Raw genomic sequence first — 23,943 nt, 5'->3', positions numbered from 1 at the left:
GTCAATGTTAATGAATCAACAATTACATCAAATAAGGTGTCTTTAAACAGAAAGAAATATAAAACAAGGTTATACATTGATCGGTTGATGAAAAGGTAACCAGAACCTAACCCTTATTTTCCCTAGGAGCAATGGTTCACTAAGTGTTTGGGTGACTTTTAAAACATAACTACTGCAAAAAAGGAGAGTATGCTATTTATATATTTAAAACTACAATGGTTATAAAAACTTGAGGGCAGTACCATGTTAATTATTGCTCTATTCTAGAACCTTCATAAAGTGCCAGGTAGAAGATATTCAAATAAATGTTTATCAGAGTAAACTCTGATGTTCTCAGATTAAACACACTATTACTTTTAGGATGTGAAGGTGCAGACAGAAATAATTTCACATAATTTGCATGGCCAGCCCACCTCCCACCTATCCCAAAACTGTAAATCAGAGCTTTAAAGAAAATATACTCAGTAATGAAGGACTGCATATATGCTTTTTATAATATTTAACTATCACAGCCTTTTAACAATTATTAAAAAATTAAAATATCTAGTATTTAAGCAATTCATCCACTTACCCACTTAGGATATTTAGTGTGTATTTTATTTATAATCCATCTAATAACCTTTAAAACATTCGAAGTTTGTTATATGTACCTGAAATGACCACCGAGAAAAGATTAATATAAAATAGGACAGGTGTATTTGCCATAGGCTGGGAATGGAGGTCTCTATACCTAGGGAGTTAAAAAAAAAAAGGCTGAAAGCCAGTTTTACATAAATTTGGTATTTAACTATCTTTGGTGGGCAACTGCAATTGGGTCAAGTATCTTTCAGGTCCTTTCTTTAAAAAAATATTTTTTTTATTTCTTTATTCACCCCCTCCCCTTGTTTGCCCTGTTTTGTCTTCTCTTTAGGAGGGACCAGAAACCAAACCTGGGACCTCCCATATGGGAGAGAGGTGCTCAGTTGCTTGAGCCACCTCAGTTCCCTGGTTTGTTGTGACTCTCACTGTCGTTCCTCTTTGTGTCTCTTAGTTGCATCAGCTTCCTGCGCCTGCCTGTCACGCCAGCTTGCCTTTTCCAGGAGGCACTGGGAACGGAACCCAGGATCTCCCCTGTGGTAGCAGAGAGCTCAACTGCTTAAGCCACATCCACTTCCCCAAGTTGTTTCTTAGCAGTATGGATTTAAAACAAAGAGACCTAGTAACCCTCTGATTTTATATTTATATATTTAGGTACTGGGGCCCCCCGGGACCTTGTATGTGGGAAGCTGGTGCTCAACCACTGAGCCACATCAGTTTCCTAGAGTTTTTTTTTTTTTAAAAGGTTTATTTCTCCCCCTCCACCCCTGTTGTCTGCTCTCTGTGTCTACTCGCTGTCTGTTGCTCTTCTGTGTTTGCTTGTTCCACAGGTGGCACTGGGAAACTGCATCTCTTTTTTTTTGTTGCGTCATCTTGCTGCATCAGCTCTCCCTGTGTATGGTGCCACACCTGGGCAGACTGTGCTTTTTTCACGCAGGGCGGCTCTCCTTGTGGGGTGCACTCCTTGTGCGTGGGGCACCTCTATGCAGGGTGCCCCTGCGTGGCACGACACTCCCTGTGCACAGTAGCTTTGTGCGTGCACCAGCTCACCACACGGGTCAGGAGGCCCTGGGAATAGGACCCTGGACCTCCCATTGGTAGGCAGATGCTCTATCAGTTGAGCCAGGTCCACTTCCTCGAGCTGATTTTTTCATTGTTTGCTTGCTGTTTTTTTGTTTTAGGGTGCACTGGGAATCAAACCTGGGACATCCCATGTGGGAAGCAGGCACTCAACCACTTGAGCCGCATCTACTCCCCTGACTACATATTTTTAACCAGTGTTTATCAAATGGTTTGAGAATGAAAAATTGGATTGAGACATTTTAATCAGTATATGAAAACACACCTCTTTTGTTCCTTTAAGATTCAAGCCTTCATGCCAGTCAGGTCCCAAGGCACTACCTACATTTCCAGGCTTAGCCTTCGTTCTTTCTTCCTTTTTCCTTCCTAAGGAAATAAAGGGCAATTCAAATACTGCCAGAGAATTATACCTGTATCCTGGAGATTTTATTATGCAATGTAATGGTTCTCATAGAGGATGACTAAGGTACGTTATCCATATTAATCATTTTATTCATTATTTTGGTATTTTGAGATTGAGAGCTATAAATAAGATAAACTTTCAACTGAGTATTAAGTATAAACACATTCAACATTTTGGATATTTATATACTGGTTAATTTGTTATTTATATACTGGTTAAAGTGTAAGAAAATTAATCATCAAATTTTGAAAATTTTGTCAGCTTTTAGCACTCTCTAAACTTAAAAAATTCTTAAATTTTATAGGCCAAACAAAAAAAACCCTACTATTTTAAACTTCAAAACTGTGAAACTTTGAGAGTACATTAGTTTTTGTTTGTTTTTTTTTTAAAGATTTATTTATTTCTTTCCCCTTTCCCCCCATTGTCTGTTCTCTGTGTCCATTTGCTGCAATGTGTTCTTCTGTGTCTGCTTGCATTCTTGTCAGCGGCACTGGGAAACTGCATCTCTTTCTTGCATCATCCTTGCCGCGTCAGCTCTCCATGTGTGTGGTGCCACTCCTGGGCAGGCTGCGCTTTTTTCACGCAGGGCGGCTCTCCTTGCAGGGCGTATTCCTTATGTGGGGGACACCTCTGCGTGGCACGGCACTCCTTGCGTGCGGCAGCACTGTGCATGGGCCAGCTCACCACAGGCCAGGAGGCCCTTGGTATCAAACCCTGGACCCTCCACATGGTAGGCAGACATTCTATCATTTGAGCCACGTCTGCTTCCCAATACATTAGTTTTTAAACTCACGGCAGTTTTTACAAAACTGCCTTATACATGTGTTGCCCAATTATAGCATGTGCTTGCAAAGGTGCAGATAGACTGGTTTATTTAATTCACAGTTTTATTTATATATAATTTTCATAAATATATATGCTCTAGAAAATTCATACAAAGATTTAGAAATAAATATTATTCATATCTCTATCTCCCAAATATAATATTTTTGCTAAATTTTCTTGCAGTCTTTTTAAAAATATAATTAAAAAGGCAAAAGCTTCATCTGTGAATTAATGAGCCAGGTGTTCTGCTTACCTTCAGTTGTATATCTGGTTCTCCTCTGTGCAACTTTACTTCCTGGTTTTTCAGCAATGAGCTTTGAGATCAAGAATTCAGCTGCTCCTGCATCGAAGAAAGTATTGCCAATAGCTTTATCTTTAATGGCCCAAATCACTTCACAGCCTTCAATTTCATACCTAAAAAATAAAAATTACTTAAATGTAATAAAAAAAAAAACTGAGTAGAAATATTTACACCTGCAAATAACAATGATCTCCTAAGACAAAAATAAAACACTATCTGCTAAAATAAGAAAATAATTTAAGGGAAACTGAAAAGAAAAAAAAGATTATAAAAAAGAATGTAACACTTTCAAGATAATAAGAGTTATAGGTAGAATAAATAGTAAAAGAAATTTAACCAGTTTACTGAAAAAACTTACAAGGGGCAAATATTATGTACTGACATCAGGTAAAATTGCACTACCATGAATATCATTTCAAAATGTTATAGCACAGTTACTATATGAATGTCCCCCAGGGTCCCAGGAATACACAAAGCTTTGTTTATCTGTTTAATATGTAATCAATAATGGGTGGATGGATGGAATACAGCAACAACGTTAAGAACAGTTGACTTCATTGGTAATAATTTTTTTAATATCCTCAAAGCACCACATTCTGGAAGGGGGTAGAAAAAGCAGAAAATTATAAGCTAAAATATTAACTTTGTTAAAAAGAACTATTACTGTCACAATTCCATTCATCTCAGAAATTCGCTTATCAGCCAGCTAAATAAAGTTCTTGTTCACAGAAAGATCAGGGATCTTAGAGGAAGAAAGGAACTGCTATGATAGATACAAGTCACCTTCTATTACCATTTCTAAGCTAGCCAGAGTTTCTGGGCATCTTCTCTTGTAACTGTAGATTTGGACATTGAGAACATGGTTTTCTAAATTACTTCACAAAATCCCCTGAAATCCATTATAATTAGGATGATCATGTAATTTATCATCCAATCTAGGATACTATCTGCTATTAATCTCTGTTTTAGTCTAACTGGTATAAATTGGGACCACCCTGCACAGACGTATAGTTATCCTTACTATAATAGGATTTATTTGAACTTACAAGTTCAATTAATATATTAATTTTTTAACATTTTTTTTGGTACAAAGTCTTACTATCTTTTTATTTCATAGAGCAGTAGAAAGTAACATAGGTTAGCTGACTTGTCAAGGCTCACTAATAAGCAGATGTTAGGAAGAAGAAAGGTTTAGTACATCTGCCTCCAGGTCACCTGATACTTGTGCTTTTTGGCATATGTTAAAGGAGTCCCTGGCCTCACCTAATAAGCCTCTATTTCTGCTGTTCTCCTAAGCTAGAAAAAAACATTTATAGAGACCAGATTTCAGATTATTTGGAGGATATTCTATTTCATGCTGTTCAGATCATATATCGATAGAAAGCAAAATATACACATATTTAGTAATACAATTAATATTTCAATATATATGTAGGCATATAATTATGGAATGCTTCCTTTAATTTTTATAAATTGGAAATTTCATATTTTAAGGCAATAATGTGAAACAAATCAGTAGTTTAAAATACTGATGACTGGCTGGTAGGCCACAGTTATTATAAGTAACCACTACAAGTAACCCCTGTACTTGCTCTGCCTCATAGGACATCCTCTAATCCTCGTGCCCTAATTTATACCATGTCCTCAGCAAGAAGCACAAGCTCAAAGCTATCATCACACAGGGAAACACTGCTTTAATTTTAAAAATCACTCTACACAAACCTGATTAACAGCGAGGTATAGTTTTGTGAAATTATGAAAAAATATGTGGAATGGAAAGGATTAACCTATGCTTGGAAAGAAGGAGAGACAATTAAAATAAAAGTATACTGATAGATTGAGAGGCGAAGAATTGGTTTTTGTCTGTTTTTTGTTTATTATTATTGAAATAATGAAAAAGCTCTAATAATGATTGAAGTGATGAATGCACAACTATGAGATTATACCAAATACCAATGACTGTACACTTTGGATGAACTGTATGCTTTATTATGTATCAATAACATTGATTTGTTTGAAAAAAGTATATTGAAGAAAATTAATATTAGCCTCAGTGGAACATGGGGACCAAAGAGTTGAAGTGTTCGGATATATTAATTTTCATCATGAGATGACAAAGACCAATTCAATCATTCAGCAGACCTAAAATGAGAGACTAGCACCATAGAAGTCCTTTCTTAAACTATCAAAGAAGAGCTTACTGAATACAAAATTATTTTTATCCAAGCATAATCTTCATGCTCCAACCTGAAGAAAATGAAGGATTAAATGTTGTGAGCTTTGAACATTTTTGAACATAAGAAAGCTTTTCATTATAAATAATACTAAGTTATACTTTTGATGACAGTTGATGGAGAAAATACGTCATGTGTACACAAGGATTTGAAGCCCTCCTTACAGTAAACTGGTGCCTCCCCACTCTTGGCCCACTGTTTGTTTTAACTCTCTGCACTTCCCATTACAGTATCACAAACTTCATAATCACAAAAATGATGAATTGCCATCCGTAGTATTAATTACAGGCTTCCACTAGGATTGACTATCTCCTAAATAAAATACGGGGGCAAAATTCTAGTCTGAGAGTTGGGATAGATGAAAATGAGCAAAGATAGAATTTTGGCAGATTTCCGAATTTTGATAAAAATTTGTCCTCTGTGGCCTGATCCACCTTTCTGAACTGAAAAATATTGAGACTATTCCCTGCCAGCCTTCCATTAGAAAATAAAATAGTGGTATATATGGGAACCTCTTATTTTTTAATGTAACATTTTGTGTGATCTATATATCTTAAAAAAAAAAAAAGACTAAAAAAGATAAAATCACAAATAATTGAAAAAATGCTCAATAGAACAGATTGGGGTATTGCTTCCTGAGCTTGAAGTATAATAAAATTAGATGAAAACACTGCATTATTAATGTGTTCACATTTCCTAAACTTCCCAAAAACCAAGAGCTGAAGAATCACATATTCTAAAATAGGAATCACAGGAGTGACAAACACTATGGTTTCATGGGACAGACACGTAACATGGAGGGGTGAAGCAGGAGGGGTATAAACCATAAGAAGTAGTGGGAATAACGATAGAAATTTCTAAAGATGTACCCATTTAAGTTATTTTAAAACACAGCGATTTTGTAAAACACATCAATGGGGCAAATATGGCCAGTCACCAGTTAATGACCCCTAGAAACCTAAAAGCATTCCTTAAAATAAGGTTTATAGGGAAATTTCTACAACTATGGATTCCATGAAAGCCAAAAAATGAAGTGAATTTTTCTCCTTAAAACATATGAAAGACAGGAAGTAGATGTGGCTCAGGCAGTTGGGCGCCCACCTACCACACGGGAAGTATTGGGTTCAGTTCCCAGTGCCTCCTAAAAAGAAGATGAGCAATCACAGAGAGCACACAATGAACAGACACAGAGAGCAGACAGCTAGCACAAATAACTCATGAAGGATAATTATGTTCATCTTTGATTTTCAGGCTAACAAAATGTTTTCTTGTCTGCCATTAATCAGAATTCTTAATATTTAAAAATAAATACTTACACTAGCTCAAGTGCAATACCACCATTTCCTATGATCATTATTCTTTTAGCATTAGTGAGCTGTTTCTGAAATTCCTATATTAAAAAGAAAATGAGATAATATTTTGTAATTGTGGACAATACCTAAAGCAAGAGGCTTTACTGATAATGTGTTAAGATTTTACTTAATTTACAAAACAACAACAAAATAAACCCACTTTCTCACTCTGCTAGGATGTACCCTCCCAATTAACACTATAAATGGTCCCCTTTATGTTTCAACCCCAGTTGCCTCCACAGCGATGGCCTCTCCTGGTTTTCCTGGACTTTACGTTATTAGAGTACCTTAGACTCTTCACCAAGAGGCAGTCTCTTTAGTTTACCACAATCCCAACTCTTTGACCAATTTACTAGCATGACACTGATCTGTATCCTAGATACAGGATCTCTCCTTTTCCTTTCACATAGTTCCGCAGCCGGTACTTTCCCTGGAGTCAGTCAGAACTCAAAACCTTCAGGAATGAGAAGGATAGCGGCAGGGTGGTTAAACGCACAGCTTCTGGGGTCACTGGCTCTACCAGTTATGAACCAAGGAAGCTTGCCTGGGGAAGTTGCTTAGCCTGGCTGTGCCTCAGGCTTTTCCAACTATAAATGGAAATAGGCTATATCGTATAAGGCTTCTGTAAGGAACAAGTAAAATGATACATACAAAGATCACAACGAACTTGGAGAAGCCAGTGATCATTTATCTGGCACTTTCAAAAGTACAGAATAATCCCATTTCTTCAGAATGACATGTGACACCTAAATTCCTCCTCCTACTATGCCAAATTACCATTTTTGTTAAAGTGACAGTTACTGCAATACTAAAAAAACAAAAAACAAAACAAAACAAAACCCTTGAAATTAACATCTACTTTGAAATTCTACAAGAAATAAAAATTGAAGTAAATTTTAGCTTATCCTTCACTGAGGGCAGGGAATAACTTAAAGATTTGTAAAGGTCTTACCCTGGACTTGGAGATGAAAGGCAAGAGTTTAAAGTGTACTTCTGATCAATTTACTAGCTACTTTACTAGCTACTGTTACTGAATTTCTCAATCTTTGATTTGTAAAATGAAAGCAATAACTGCCATAAAGGATGACTGTGAGGGTTCAATGAGTTCATCTATTTATAGGACCACGATGGAATAAGTTGAGCTCAATGTCTGATGAATATTTTTTATAATATAAACCTAAAATGTTTACAAGAAGACAAATTCTTTTAGTTTTTCTCTAAATTCCTAATTACTTAGGATGAATAGGCTGAAGGAAAACTATCAATTTTCTAGAATATAAAATACTATTATTTAAATATAAATCCATCACCTTGTGGAATAAAGAACAGTAACTAAAACAATGAGCATGAGGTAAGACAGAGTACTGTTTTACCAGGAAGAGTTTCCTGACAATTAAAAAACCCAAAATAAATTACTAAAAGAAGTTGTATAAGACTCTATATATACAAGTTTCACCTGATTGGGATACTCTATCATGTTCCTAGGGCAGAGCAATACACCAAGGGACATTTTCAATTTCACCCCACAAAGATAATACATCTTTTGAAGATTAATTTCTTCACTAGGGAATAAGTGCAGTTAGTTTTGGACCTGCTTTACCTTTTTAGAAAAAGGCCATTACATGATTTAGGCTGCAAATCCATATGCTCAGTCAAAGTAGAGGTAATGAATTTGCATGTAATGTAAGTTGCAACATTCAGCACAGTTATTATATTTGGGGCATCTCATAATCAAAAGGACATAGAACATCAGCATGAACTAAATTAACAAGATAAATTACCAACTAAAAACATTATAACCACTGGAGAACAGTTTCTGGTTATGGGTCATGAAACAAAACCTTTCTTCTCATCCTACCATATAAGAATCAACATTTTAAGTAGAACATTTTGATTCGAATATAGTAAAGTTTAAGCAATCAATCTGTACTCCTCTAATCTGCATGTTCCCTTCCCATGTCCCAACCTTGAAATGTTACCTGAGTACTATCGGTATCACGGATTCCTAATACATAAGGATTTCCTTCACATATCAACTTGGGTTTAGCTCCAGCACACAGACAGAGTTTCTTATACACATGCTGATCACCGTCATCTGTTAAAATACACTGTAAAAACATACAGCAATGAAGAGGAGAGTGGAAACTTATTTAGACAGGGTTACAATTTCACTTTAAATTAGAAATTCAATAAGACAAGCAAAAAATATATTAAGGTTGCCTCTTGGTGGCACTCACATGTGTTACAGCAATTATAAAGCCAACTAAGAGTGAGAATAATCCAGTGATTATTGATCATTTTAGGGTCATAAACTATTCTGAGAATTTGATGAAAACTAGACTCCCCATAGGAAAAAAAGGTACAATCACATAAAAATTTTTAAATTGAGCGCTCTGATCATACATATTATATCTGGGGTAGGCCTTATTATTCTGATCTCAGGGGAGGTTACTGTAAGATATCTAGTTATTCTATTCATCTCATACATTAATATCTTATGGATACAAGGAAGGGAGTATGTGGTAGAAGAGGTTACTATATGTATTCTTAACCTAAAAAGATAAGTGCTAAAAGTACAGTATTTACAGTCTTATGTCCAACAATTACCTTACCAGCAAACTAAATGCTTGTTTGGGGATTATATTTTAATATAAGTAAAAAACATGTTAACCTTTAATTGTAGTATGTGTTGGCTTTAAAATTATATTACTTAATTTTTAATAACGTTGATTCTAATACATATTAGAAATAAATTTTTTCATTAATATCAAATATTTTGAATGAAAATCTACACGTAAAAGTAGTAACCTTTAGAAAGCAGATATGTATAAGTGCATGTCACCATGAAAGCTGCCAGACTTTGTCAAATGGTTTAGTGATTATTAACATTTGTGCCATGTCTTTGATTTCCAAAACATAGTAAATCATAGTATAGAACTTAATACTCATTAAGACATTTGCTACTATGTTTAATTCTCCAGTTGCATAACAAATTCACAAAACCAATGATGCAACATAGCATAATACACACAGAAATTTTTTTCCAAGTCCTCCTTCAGATAATTTGGTTAGAATTTTATCTCCCGGAAACAGAATAGTGACCAAATTTTAATCAAAATTCACATTTAGTGAAGACAAAAATAAACAAGCAAACAAACAGCATATGCCCTGAAACACTTTCATTAGCTACTGCACGTTTGGAAGTAGACATGAAAGTAAAACACTATCTGTAATTCACCAAAGAATGCAAAGGGAGAATAAGAGAATGTGGACATATATTTCATGCAGGATACTTTTTCAAATGGTAAAGGAGGCACTCTGATTCATTCAAATGCCTAATAAATAAATTCCTTCACAATTAGAGTCTGCCTCAGTTTGCACAATTAACTGACATGGTTATTACATAGAATATGTGTTAACACTGTAAGTATAAGAAATTTGATCTGGATTTTGGACTCAGATTTCTTATTTTTTTCTGTTAAAACTCAGTATTTTTCATCACCTTCCTGCCCCTCTTCCCATTATTTGTGTTAAATTTGAGCAGCCTTAGAGAAACAAACTATGGCTCCTTCGAGAATGTAGTGAAGATGGCATCTGACAACATCCTTTCCTGAGATCGCCTTATTTATTCTCATGTCCAATGGGTTACTGAGTCCTGCTGAATTTATGGCAGAAATCTCCCTGAAATCTGGTCCAGTCTTTCCAAATACCATTGTCACTGTCTTAGTTCAGGCCTCATATCACCTCTGCACTATTGCAATTGCCTTACGATTCTGTTGTTGGCCACTAGCCACTCCCTCCACTCTTCACATGGTTGTCAGACATAGCTTCCTATAACAAAACCTATTCCAACAGCCCTGTCCCACTTAAAATCGCTTTACTCTTTACTATTTCTCCATTGATTATAAAATAAACTCAACTTCTTAGCATGCCATTAAAAACTCTCCATAATCTTATTTCTCTAGCCTTGTCTGCCCATCTCCTTTATTTATCCACACCCAATCCCTTACACAGCCTGACTCTTCTACGTGCTCCTTTTCTTCCCTTTGGGTCATTAAGCATGCAGTCTCTTCTTCCTGGAATGCCCTATCCACCTGGAGAATTCTTAACTCAGCCACTTGTGTCCATAAACGAGAGAAGCCATAAATTTCCTAGTTAAGGCAAAAAATCTGTAGGTGCATCTTGAGGGGCATATGCACATTCCTAAGAACTGTTGCTGCGTATGCTGGAACCATTCCTGCTACATATCAGTGACTCCAAAGAAACACGTTTATGATCTTGCAAATCCTGACTTGCTTGGCTCTGTGCCTTCCGTGCTCTCACCCCTCCCTGGGTGGCGTGGAGTGCTACTCTTAATGTCCTGCAGCCGCCTAAGGCTGGCTTCCAGTCTGTGAGTTCCCTAAGAAACTGTGACTATTTTGCTATATGGAGCGGCCTGCTTTGTGTCTCAGCTGTAAGTGTCCACTGAACTTCAGCGGAACCTCTTCTGTAGGTTCGTGGTCACACATCTATCTTTTAAAACCTGGATATTACTCCCTCTGTGAAATCTTCTTAAATCCCAAATACTAGACCTCTGATCATATTTCAATGACCATACTTTCCATGTTAGAATAATTATATGTGCATGTATTTACATTCCCTATTACACCAAGAGCTCCCCAGAGCAAGTACGTTCTATTACTCCTATTGTATTCCTGCACCTATCAGTGTCCAGAACACAGTGAACACTATGTAAATGTTACTGCTAATTTGAAATATATGTAAATCCAAAATGTCAAACCAAATATATATCCTGACAAACTCACAGAAAGTGTAAACGCTTCTAATAATGGAAAGCCATTTCACTAAAGTTTACATGTGAGAGACTTAAATAGTGGTAGAGGTAGATGGGCTCAAACGAAGGCAGGCAAGGGTCACCAAGATTTAAGAATGGAAAATGTCACTAAGGAAAAAACCTCTTACATGTTCTTCACTCTTCAGTTGCTTTACTCCAGATTCTATAACCTTAATGTTGGGAAAGCGGTTTTCTAAAACGGTACTTGTTTGTTCTTCAACATCAAATTCTTCCAATATTTTAGAAACCTGTATTAGACCAGAGAGTTAAAATACATATTTTTAAAAGTATTTTCTTTCAAGAATTTTAAATAATAAAAGCATTTTTTTCACATGCTAGTACTTCATGTTCATAAAATAGGAAAGTCAGATAACTGCACTTAATACAGTGAAAAGAGGATTAGACTCTACATTCTAAGATTTTAACTCGAATACTATTTCTATCACTCTAGAGCAAATCACATTCATCACTTAATGTTAGTTTCCTGGCTGTAACATAGGACTAAAATTATTTATTTCTCTATGGTTCTTTTGATGATTTACTAGATTTATTAAAATAGTTTATCTATTTTCTTAACCCTTTAAGCTTTCTCTCTCCACTTACTATCTAACCTTATTGTGATATAGTCTTAAAATAGAACAATTGAAATAATTATATTTTCTCAAATGAACAAAAAAAAATCAGTGATAGGAATGGCAGTGCTTTACATATTTTTAACATATGGCTTAATAGAAGATAGCTGCTTATCTGCTTTTGTATTCAAACTGCTTCTACATTCTGCTTCTACATTCAAACTGTTGCGATATGTTATTTTGTTTGAATTACATTAAGAAATTTCAGCCTTATATAGCTATGCAGTTGGGAAAAGTATTTTAACAGCTTTTCATGCTAAAACTTGACAAGTAATGGTATCTTTTATTTTTTTTCCTCTCCCCTTCCCCACTCTCTCCCCCCCCGCCCCGCCAGCTGTCTGCTCTCTGTGTCCATTCACTGTGTGTTCTTCTGTGTCCACTTATATTCTTGTCAGCGGCACCAGGAATCAGTGTCTCTTTTTGTTCCATCATCTTGCTGTGTCAGCTCTCCGTGTGCATGGCCGCCACTCCTGGGCAGGCTACACTTTTATTGCACTGGGTGGCTCTCCTTACGGGGCGCACTCCTTGAGCATGGAGCTCCAATACGCAGGGGACACCCTTGCGTGGCATGACACTCCTTGTGCGCATCAGCACTGCATGTGGCCAGCTCCACATGGGTCAAGGAGGCCCGGGGTTTGAACCTTGGACCTCCCATGTGGTAGGTGGACGCCCTCTCCGTTGGGCCAAGTCTGCTTCCCAAGTAACGGTTTCTTAAAGATTAGATGAAATGTGGAATATGAAATTATATCAAAGATATTTTTCATACTTTTACTTTCAAATCAGTTGATCTACCCTGTACTTTGAATAGATCTTATAACATCAAGCACTGTCATTTGGACAATATTGGTTCACTGAGTCATAAAGATCTTTCGAGTGTTGAAGATTTGGAATTTCTTAGCAACACTGTATCAAAATGTCACATTCATTAACATCACCAACAATCTTATCAGAAAAATCTTTAGTACTGGAGAGCCACAGTGGAAAATGTGGGCCTTCCAAAATTCTAGTTTTTGCTTGGAAGTTCTAATTTTATCATTGGCAACAGATACTGTTATTTCCCTTGAAGTCACAGGGTCTCTTCATTCATTTTCCAAGTCTTAATAACCATAATTTTTCAGTTGGTTTTTCAAGTAAAAATGATGTTCCATGAAAAAAAAAAAAGTTCAGCTTGCAATTTAACTGCACAACTGCTTTTCCTTGAGACAATACTCTGTCATGTGGAGGAAGTACATTATGTTTACGTCATATTTCATTATACAAGGTATTAAAAATATGAGCCCTGAAGAATCAAGATTTAATAAAATAAATATTTTTTTCCTGGCTTTTATTTTAAGATATAGTGTTTGGCAATGAAGAATACAACTGGGAGATGTGTAGGAATCTCGTATGGAATGCACAAATTTGTTAACTCACTAATTCTTAAACTAAAAAAAAGAGAATACAATGACTCCTAGTATAGTTTGGTACCAATGCCTTGATTTGTGCTTTGACAACAGCAGTTTTAAAAACCCTTGTTTTTGTACCATCATTGAAAAATTTCAGTATAGTGAAAATAGCAAATAACATCTTCCACATTAGAGACACATGGGACATAATTCTCTCCCAGAAAAAAACAGCTAGCAGACAGACAGAAATGACCTGGAAAAGATGTTCTAGGGTTTAGGACATCAGGGGAAGGCTGGAAACCACCCAGAAGAGAGAGGGGCACAGGAAAAGAATCTTGACAGAAGGACTGTGTGGAGAAGCTACAGCAGCAGCTGCAGGCACCCAACCTACCACCCAACGGAGTAGCAGCTCTGAATTCTCCAGCCTGTGGCCACAGACAGAGGGAGCCACAGAGATCGACCTCCCCAGGAATTGGAAGTGAGAGATGCTGCTTAGGATGATTCAGCTTTTAGACAACAATTTGGTCTGCTGTGCCCCGCAAGCCCTATCAGGCTGAGTGGGGCCACACCATTTGTATGAACATATCTGGAAATTTGTTCACACAAATTTCCAAAATGAAATTAATGAGACAGCACACGACAATATAGCTAAATAGATAAAGGACATAAAGACACTGGGTGAGCACAAAAAAGAATTTGAAAACGTGAATAGAAAAATAAAAGAGCTCATGCGAATGAAAGATACAATAGGTGAGATAACACGAGTGACGGAGAATTTCCCAGCTCTTCTTTGGCCAGCCAACATCTCCCAGAACTTGTCAAGAATTTTCATGGGACTCTCATTGGAACTCCTGGTTGCAGCCTGCCTGCAGAACTGGGACTTGTGCATCCCCACGGCTACGTGAGAGACTCTGATAAATCATTTATTATCAAAAAAAACCCAACGACAACAAAAAACACATTAGTGGCATACAAGAGCAGACTTGAAATGAAGGAAGAAAGAGTAAGTGACACAGAAGCAGAACAGCTGAAACTGAAGAGAGGGAAGAGCAAAGAGAGAAAAGAATGGAAAAAACTGAGCAGGGGCTCTGTGAGTTGAGTGAGAACATAAAGTGCAACAACATATGTGTCATGGAAGTTCCAGAAGGAGGAGAAAAGGGAAAGGGGGCAAAAAGAGTATCTGAGGAAATAATGGCTAAAAATTTCCTAACTCTCACGAAAGGAATGTTTATGTCCAAGAAGCACAGCATACCACTATCAGAATCTGAATAGACCTACACCAAGACACATACTACTCAGAATATCCAGTGTCAAAGAAAATTCTAAGAACAGCAAGGGAGAAGCAAACCATCACCTACAAAGGATGCCCCATAAGACTTAGTATGGATTTCTTGTCAGAAACCATGGATGTGAGAAGACAGTGGTATGATACAATTAGGATACTAAAAGAGAAAATTTGCAAGCCAAGAATTCGCTATCTGGTAAAAAATTGTCCTTCAAATATCATGGTGACTTTAAATTATTCACAAATAAACAGAAACTAAACAGTTCAAAAAAGGAAGCTGCATTTGTAGGAAGTATTAGAGACCCTTATGGCCCAAAAGATAAAGACAGAAGAGAGAGGCTTAGAGGACTGTAGAAGTCAAGAATAGCAGAAAGGATAAACAAAAGAGTAAAAAGACAGATGAAAATAAGATATGACATATGAAAGCCAAAGAATAAAATGGTGAAAGTAAATTATGCATTTACAGTAATATCACTGAAAGTGAATGGCTTAAACCGCCCAATCAAAAGATATAGGCTGACAGAATGGATAAAAAAACATAAGCCATGCACATTCTGCATACTAGAGACACATCTTAGACCCAGGTATACAAATTAGCTGAAAGTGAAAGGCTGGAAAAAGATACTTCGCATAAACAATAACAAAAAAAGAGCAGGGGTAGCCATACTAATATTGGACAAAGCAGACACTGAATGCAGAAAAGTTATAAGAGATACTGAAGGCTGTTACATATTAATAAAAGGGATAATCCACCTGAAAGAAATAGCAATCATAAATATCTATGCACCTAACCAGGGAGCTCCAAAATACATAAGGCTAACTTTGGCAAAACTGAAGGGAGAAACATACTCTCTACAATAATAGTTGGAGACTTCAACACACCATTCATATCATTAGATAGAACGTGACAGAAGACCTACAAGGAAACAGAAAATCTGAACAATATGATAAACAAGCTAGACCTAAAAGAAATATATGAATGTTGCATTCAAATAAATGGGTTATACATTCTTCTCAAGTGCTCATAGATCTTTCTCCAGGACAGACCACATGTTGGTCACAAAGCAGTTCTCGATAAATTATACAAAGACTGACTATAGGGAAGCGGACTTGGCCCAGTAGATAGGGCGTCCGCCTACCACATGGGAGGTCCACGGTTCAAACCCAGGGCTTCCCTGACCTGTGTGGAGCTGGCCCACACGCAGTGTTGATGTGCACAAGGAGTGCCCTGCCACAAAGGGGTGTCCCCCGCATAGGGGAGCCCCATGCGCAAGGAGTGCACCCCTAAGGGGAGCCACCTAGTGCTAAAGAGAAGTTCAGCCTAGCCAGGAGTGGTGCCACACATGGAGAGCTTATGCAGCAAGATGACACAACAAAAAAGACACAGATTCCCAGTGCCGAGGACACAGAAGAACAGCAAATGGACATAGAGAGCAATAACTGCTGGGGGGGAGGGGGAGAGAAATAAATAAAAATAAACCTTAAAAAAAGACAAAGGCCTGATTTAAAATGGGCAAAAGACTTGAATGCACGTTTTGTCCAAAGCAGAAATACAGACGGTGAAAAAAACACATGAAAAAATGTTCACCATCACTCGTGATTAGGGAGAGGATGCAGAGAGACAGGAACACTTATTCACTGTTGATGGGAATGTAGAAAAGTTCCACCAATGTGGCAGATTGGCAGTTCCTAAAGAAGTTGAATATAGATTTGCCTGTGACCCAGTAATACCACTACTAGGTATTTACCCAGAGAGCAGTGACACAAACAGACATACACCAATGTTCATAACGACATTATTTACAAATGCCAAGAGATGAAAACCACCCTGGTGCCCTTCAACTGAAGGATGGATAAACTGGTGTATACACATGATGGAATATTATGAAGCTGTAAGAAGAAATGAAGTCATGAAGCATATGATAACATGGATGAATCTGAAGGACATTATGTTGAGTATTATGAACTAAATATATTGTGCAAACTCATGGAGTTAATAACTAGAATACACGTCACCAGAAAATAGAATTAGGTTAGGGAATGGAAAGATGAGGGTTAATCTGTGCAGAATTGGTAAAAAGACTGTTTGTTAGTCTTTGGAAATGGATAGAAAAGGTGAAAGCACATCATAGTGTTTCTAACTAGCAGTGCTATTATATGGGTTTAACAGTGACTGAAAGTGAAAGTCTAAGGTCATGTATATTACTAGAAGGGAAATTAAAAATGTACCATGGGACTATATAGCTAAATATGAAACCTCATGTGAAATATGAATCTGGGTGATACTGCATATATGACTGTTTTTCTTTGAAACTGAACAAATGTATGCTATTGTTACAAGTTGTTATAAATAATGTCAGTCAATAAAAAACGCACATTATGCTAAGAGCAAGAAACCAGACACCAAATACTACATATTGTATGATTCCATTTAAATAAAATGTAAATATAGATCATTTAATAGAGATGGAATTAGATTAGTGAGATTAGTGATTATGGAGAGCTGGGAAGGTTAAAGAGTTTGAGAGATGACTGCTAATGGGTGGGGAGGTTTTCTTTTCGAAGTAATGAAATTGTTCTAAAATTTTTTGTGGTGATCAATGTACAAATGTGTAAATATACTAAAAGTAATTGATTATACACTTTGAATGGGTTGTATGGTATGTGAATATATCTCAATAAAACTCATTTTAAAAAAAGGTCTTCCAGTCCCCTTGGTAATTTTTTGAAACTTTGACCATTCTAACGCTCCCCAACCATATTATCCTTTTTGTTCTCAGCAAGTTACCTTACCTGTAAGTTCAAAGAGACTATTAAGAACTCCTACACTACTTACAGTCTACCCTCCTGGACCCATTTCCTCTTCCTCAACTTTTCAAGGTGGATCCATTAATCTGTGCTCATATTTGATCATCTCTCATCTCTGCAAGCCTTTACAAGCTTCTTGTCTTATTATATACTCCTTGTTTTCGTGTATTTTTAGCGCTCTTCTGGTTTCTTAATCTCATCAGATAAAAATAATCAAGTCTTTTCCATTTTAAAAGAACAAAATCCTCCCTTAATATTAGAAGTATGTCCTCTTTTTGTTGTTACCCTATCTTTCCTCTCTTTTTTTTTTTAAAGATTTATTCTTTATTTATTTCTCTCCCCTTCCCAGCCCTCCCCCTACCCCAGTTGTCTGCTTTGTGTCCATTCGCTGTGTGTTTTTCTTTGTCCACTTCTATTGTTGTCAGCGGCATGGGAATCTGTGTTTCTTTTTGTTGTGTCATCTTGTGTGTCAGCTCTCCGCGTGGGCAGTGCCACTGCTGGGCAGGCTGCATTTTCTTTCATGCTGGGCAGCTTGCCTTACGAGGCGCACTCCTTGCGCGTGGGGCTCCCCTACGCGGGGGACACCCCTGCGTGGCACAGCACTCCTTGCGCACATCAGCACTGCACATGGGCCAGCTCCACATGGGTCAAGGAGGCCCCGGGGTTTGAATCGCAGACCTCCCATGTGGTAGGCGGACACCCTAACCACTGGGTCAAGTCCACTTTCCTATCTTTCCTCTCTTTACAGCCATATTTCAAGAGAGAAGTTAACCTTCACTGTCATTTTATAGTTACTTCCCTTTCTCTTCTCAAAATAATATCATTTGTCTCAAAGCCACAACAGAGTTTACTTTTGTGTCATTATCTTGCCTGATTATTCCATAGGAGCTGGTGTGACTGACCACTCCTCTTAATTGAAACTTTTGCCTTCCTTGGCTTCAAGGATACCACTCTCTCAGTTTTCCTTTCAGACATAAGACTAAAAAGATGGTCACTGTCACGTTATCCTTTCTCTCTGGCCATCGCACAGGACATCACGAATGGGCCTCTCTTTTGACTGTATTAATTCCTCCTGAGAAACTGCATCCCATGCCCATGGCTTCAGCTAACCCTGATAAAATGAAGAATGCTAAATTAATATTTCCAATTCATTCTCACCCGTTCAAAATGCTCGAACAGTTTGTCATCACCTAAATTTAGATAAAATTGCAATTCCACAGCATGACATACAGTTCTATCATGATCTATCTGGTGGTTCCTGTTTACTGCTTAATCTCTCACTTTATATTCCAACAATGCTGAAATGGTTCCTGCATGAGCATATTACATAGCCATATGATTCCATGCCCTTTGGCACATATTGTTAAGTCTCTTCCTGGCATATCTGCCTCACTCGACCTCTTATTCATTAAGTCTCAGCTTCAATGCTACCTCCTTTGTAAAGCCTTTCTTTCTGCTCAAGGACAGACTTTGACGCACATGAATCAACATTTATATGTGTATGAGTAAATACACATATATTGTAATAAGACCTTATTTCTTTCCTCTGCCAGTATAATAATTATCATTTGGTATTATAATTATTTCTTTGACTATACGTTACCCCAATAGAAAGTAAACAATCTGAGAAAGGGCTACTCATTAACCATGAGGGCTCTGGAGCCAAAGTGCTTGGATTTGAAACCTGACTGTACAACCCTAGGACATTTATATAACTTTGCTCTGACTCATCTACCTCACCCATGAAGTGGAGATGATAATAGAGTTTACTTCATGACCTATCTTAGGATTAAATGAATATATCTATAAAACACTTAGAATAGTGCTTGGTACATAGAAAGCACAACACACATTTCAGTTATTATTGGTAACCTCTGTTTCCTTTTAAAAATTATACAATTCATAAGTACATGTTCTTTTTGATTAAACAAATAAGCTATATATAATATAGAGTAAAAGGTTTACCCCTCTTCATACCATACTACTGCACCCACTCAACCCCAAAATAACCACTAGTGACTCTGTGTGCCTAGCACATTAGTTGACATGTAAGAGGTGCTTAGAAAACGATAAAAATGCTATTTCCTATTACTGAACACTTAGAAAAACTGGCATAATGTTTGTATAATGTTTGCTATTTCAAATAACATTCACAAAGATTAATGCATCTTAACCTCACATATCTGTTAAGTAAGCAAGGAAGGTATTAGCCTACTACAAGTGAGGCAACTCAAACACACAAACTTGCCAAGGCTACATAGCCAGTAAGTAACAGAATCAGGCCTAGAAGCTAAGTTTAAAATATTGGCAAAAGATGAACTTGGATATTGTAACTCTAGGATCATTATCCCAATTTAAAACTTCTGGAAAGACAACTATAAGATCTATATATATTTCTTTCTCCTACACAGGTGCACTTAACTTGTAAATATATACCTTTTTCTTTTAGAGCTTAATAGTCTTACATTGTTTTCTCAGTCTTCCAATCTCATAACTCTTTTGGCTATACCTACTTACTAAGATATCTTACGAATCTCAAGGCAAATTCCAGAGGATCAACATAATATATGGCACCATATATATAATCCTATTTAGGTTTTTTTAAGTTTTATTTTTATTTCTCCTTCCAACCTCATCTGCTCTCTGTGTCCATTTGCTGTGTGTTCTTTTGTGTCTGCCTATACTCTCATTAGGCAGCTCTGGGAACTGGTCCTGGGACCTTCTGGAGTGGGAGAGAGGCGATCATTGCACTACCTCAGCTCTCTGGTTTGCTGTGTCTCCTATCGTCTCACCTCTGTATCTCTTTTTGTTGTGTCATCTTGCTGTGTCAGCACTCCATGTGGGCCAGCTCGCCACAAAGGCCAGCTTGCCTTCACCAGGAGTCTCTGGGGAACCAAACCCTGGACCTCCTATATGGCAGACAGGAGCCCAATTGCTTGAGCCACATCTACTTCCCCGTTTAGTTTTTATAGCACCTTTCCTTATCTTATTGGAAACTCTCTGAGACATGATGAACATCTATGGATTGAGTGAAGGAAGAGATGGGGAAGGGAAACAGAAATGCAATACCCTGTCTGCTTGTTTTTCAATCTAAATAATTCTTAGCTGCAAGCTTTGATTTAAAAATGGGTATCAAAAGAACATTTATAATTTTCAGCAATTAAGACACTACAATTATACTCTAAATGCTAAGCAAGTTACTGGAAATTTAAAAAGCTAATACTAAGAAAAGTTATACAAAAGTTCTTACCTGCTTGAAATTTGTAATCGCTTTAATGATAGGAGATGCTGTTATCAGGAGAATATCTTCTGATGGAAACTGAATAGCCAACTTATTAAAAAAAAGAGAAAAAAATATGATAAATGAGTTTAGGTATTGGTATATATGGCATGTGGGTTAGAGTGAGATAATGCAATTTTTAAAAAATAAATCAATTTTATTGATACATATTAATCAAGTATAAATCCATCCCAAGTATACAATCAATGGTAATTGGTACAATCACAGAGTTGTGCATTCATCACTCCAATCATTCAAATAATGCAATTTTAATAATGTTTTAAATCTAGGAAAATAAAAGTTCCTTGTTTCCTCATTTACAAGTCTTCATTATCCTGGGTCTTGTTCATTGAGTAATGTCAAACATGGGTATTGAGAAAAAAAATAACACATTTACATTAAAAAAAAAACCAAAAAACAACCCACCACAACAACCAAAACTTCCTAAACAAGAAAAGTGATATAAAGAGGTGCTGTTTATTTAAACTTATTTTATATATCAATTTAAAGTTACCGTGCAGAAATCAGAATAAACTACTTTCCTAATTAACATTAAAGCCATTCCTCCTGAGGTTCCAGGTGACCAAGATGTTGGCGTAGAACACTCCAGAGTGCCATTCTGCCCACAGAATCTTTGAATAAATAACAAAAACTGGCAAAGTCATCTTCCTCAAAACTCCAGAAAACAGTGAAAGGGTTGCAGAAACTTAGGAGAATGCCAAATCAAGAATATGTGCTTTTAAAAACAGTGTGAGAAGCCCCGGTGTCCTTGCTGGCTCCTCCCCGACACCCACCCTGGTATGGTGTGGAGCCACCCTGTACTCCCAAAGTGGGTCTCTGGCCCTGTCAAGAGTAAATCAAACCTTCTGAAAAGAGTGGGGTACTCATGTACTGCTGCCAATCTATTGGGTAGCAGCTGAAAGAACCAACCAGGATTCTTCCCTCCAGAGTGCTCTCCCTAGGCCCTCAGAACTTGCCCCCAGCAGATATAACTTGTGTAAGAAACAAATCCAAGCAGCCAGAAGCAAACAGTTACCTGCTTTAAGACACACAATAAAGCAGCCAGGAGGAGGGGATGTGTATTTCAGAGGGAGTAGAGGGGACATTCAGCATTTCTGTAAAAGGGGGAATGCCCAAGACCATAAGCTAGGAAGGAACACAAGCTCAGGACAAGGGACAGGCTCATTGAAGTGAGCTGCATTACACTTTTGCCTGAGTCTAATCTTCACGGGAGGGCTAAACCTGTGAAGGAGACTACTACCCAAACCAAGGTAAGCTTCAGATGATGGTGAAAGGTGTTTTTCACTTTGTTCTTGTTAGATCATGGCATTCAAGGAAATCTCTGTCATATCATGAGCTCGATACAAACGTAAAGAACCAAAAGGTCAAGAATCAAAAACCAAAGTTAACATGTTAAAATATTAAGGTATACAAGGCGCAACAAAAGATTACAAGACAAAGAAACAGGAAATGATGGTCCATCCATAGGAACAAGATACAAATCCAGAAATAATCAATGAAGAAGACTAGACTTTAGACATACTAATCATTTAAACAATGATCCTCAATATGCTCAAGAAGATAAAGGAACACAAAGGAAGAACAAAAGAATGTCAGGAAAACAATGAGGGAACAATACAAGACTCTTGATAAAGAAAGAGAAACTCAAAAAGGAACCAAACAGAAATACTGGAGTTGAAGACCACAATAACTGAAATTAAAATATTTTACAGGATTTCAACTGCAGATTGTAGCTGGCAGAATAAATAGTAACTGAACTAAAAAACAAAACAATTGAAATGCTTCAGAATGAGGAGCAGAGGGAAAAAAAAGAATGAAAAAAAAATGTGAACAGAGCCTAAGAGACAGTGGGATACTGTTAAGCATACCAAATATGCATTATGGGACTCTTAGAGAAGAAAGAGAGAAAGGAAGAGAAGGCATATTTAAAGAAATAATTGCAGGGAACTCCCCAAATTTAACAAAAGGCATGAATATACATATTCAAGACTCCCAACAAACCGAAAACTAGATAAACCTGAAGAAAACCATGCAGACACACAGTAGTCAAACTGTCCAAAGCCAAGGACAAGGAGAGAGTTCTGAAAGTCGCAAGAACAAAGCAATGTGTTATGTACTAGGAAGTACAAATAAGATTAAAAGCGATTTCACATCAGAAATCATGGAGGCAAGACAGCAATGGTATGAAATATTTAAAGTGCTGAAAGAAAACAACAGCCAACCAAATTTTACATCCAGTGAGATGGCCTTTAAAAATGAGGGAGAGATTAGAGTATACACAGGATAACAAAAGTTAAGGGAGTTTATCACCACTACCTGCCATGCAAACAATGCTAAAAACAGAGTTCTCCAGACTGTAAGGATGGGAAACAAGACAGAGTAACATCATGAAGAAATAAAGACCTTCAATAAGGTAACCATATGGGTAATTATACATGTCAGTACTACTATAATGTACTTTTTAGTATGCCGCTCTATTTTTTATTCCTTTCAGTTTCTAAAATGCAAATGATAAATTTGTGATTTACCTCAATGATAAATCTATGAGTTTGGACATACACTGCATAAAATATAATTTGTAACAAGTATAACAAAAAAGTGGGGGACAGAGAAGTATAGTAACAGTATTTGTGTATGCCATTGTAATTAAGTTAATTCAAATCAAATGTGATTATTATAGATTTAGGATGTTAAATTGGTAACCACAAAGAAAATACATGAGAACTACATGCAGATGAAAATGAGAAGGGACTCAAAATAGTACATTAAAAAAAAAAAAAAAAAGGGAAAGTAGACATCAACGCAAAAATTCAGGGTTAAAAAGGGTATATAACTTACAAAGACCAAATAGCAAGGTGGCAGAAGAAAGTCCTGTATTAAGAATAGTTGCTTTAAAATTAATTAAACTCTCTACTCAAAAGGCAGAT

The 23,943-nt window shown here is 36.8% G+C and overlaps 1 protein-coding gene across 1 annotated transcript in view; it reads right to left on the bottom strand.

Annotated features, from left to right (window-relative positions):
- The window catches only part of PYROXD1 (pyridine nucleotide-disulphide oxidoreductase domain 1), a 36,711-nt gene that overhangs the window by 6,711 nt on the left and 6,057 nt on the right, over window positions 1–23,943 (bottom strand). Inside the window, exons 2-7 of the mRNA XM_058282872.1 lie at window positions 20,966–21,046; window positions 11,734–11,853; window positions 8,751–8,879; window positions 6,736–6,809; window positions 3,138–3,298; window positions 1,922–2,022 (exon numbers count right to left, since the gene is read on the bottom strand). Of these exons, the coding sequence (XP_058138855.1) occupies window positions 1,922–2,022; window positions 3,138–3,298; window positions 6,736–6,809; window positions 8,751–8,879; window positions 11,734–11,853; window positions 20,966–21,046 (666 nt within the window). The remainder of the gene's footprint in view (window positions 1–1,921; window positions 2,023–3,137; window positions 3,299–6,735; window positions 6,810–8,750; window positions 8,880–11,733; window positions 11,854–20,965; window positions 21,047–23,943) is intronic.

This window comes from Dasypus novemcinctus, chromosome 20 (genome assembly GCF_030445035.2).
Source record: "Dasypus novemcinctus isolate mDasNov1 chromosome 20, mDasNov1.1.hap2, whole genome shotgun sequence".
NCBI classification, from domain to species: Eukaryota; Metazoa; Chordata; class Mammalia; order Cingulata; family Dasypodidae; genus Dasypus; species Dasypus novemcinctus.
Note: the sequence above shows the minus strand (reverse complement) of the source record. Positions and strands in the feature narration are given on the sequence as shown.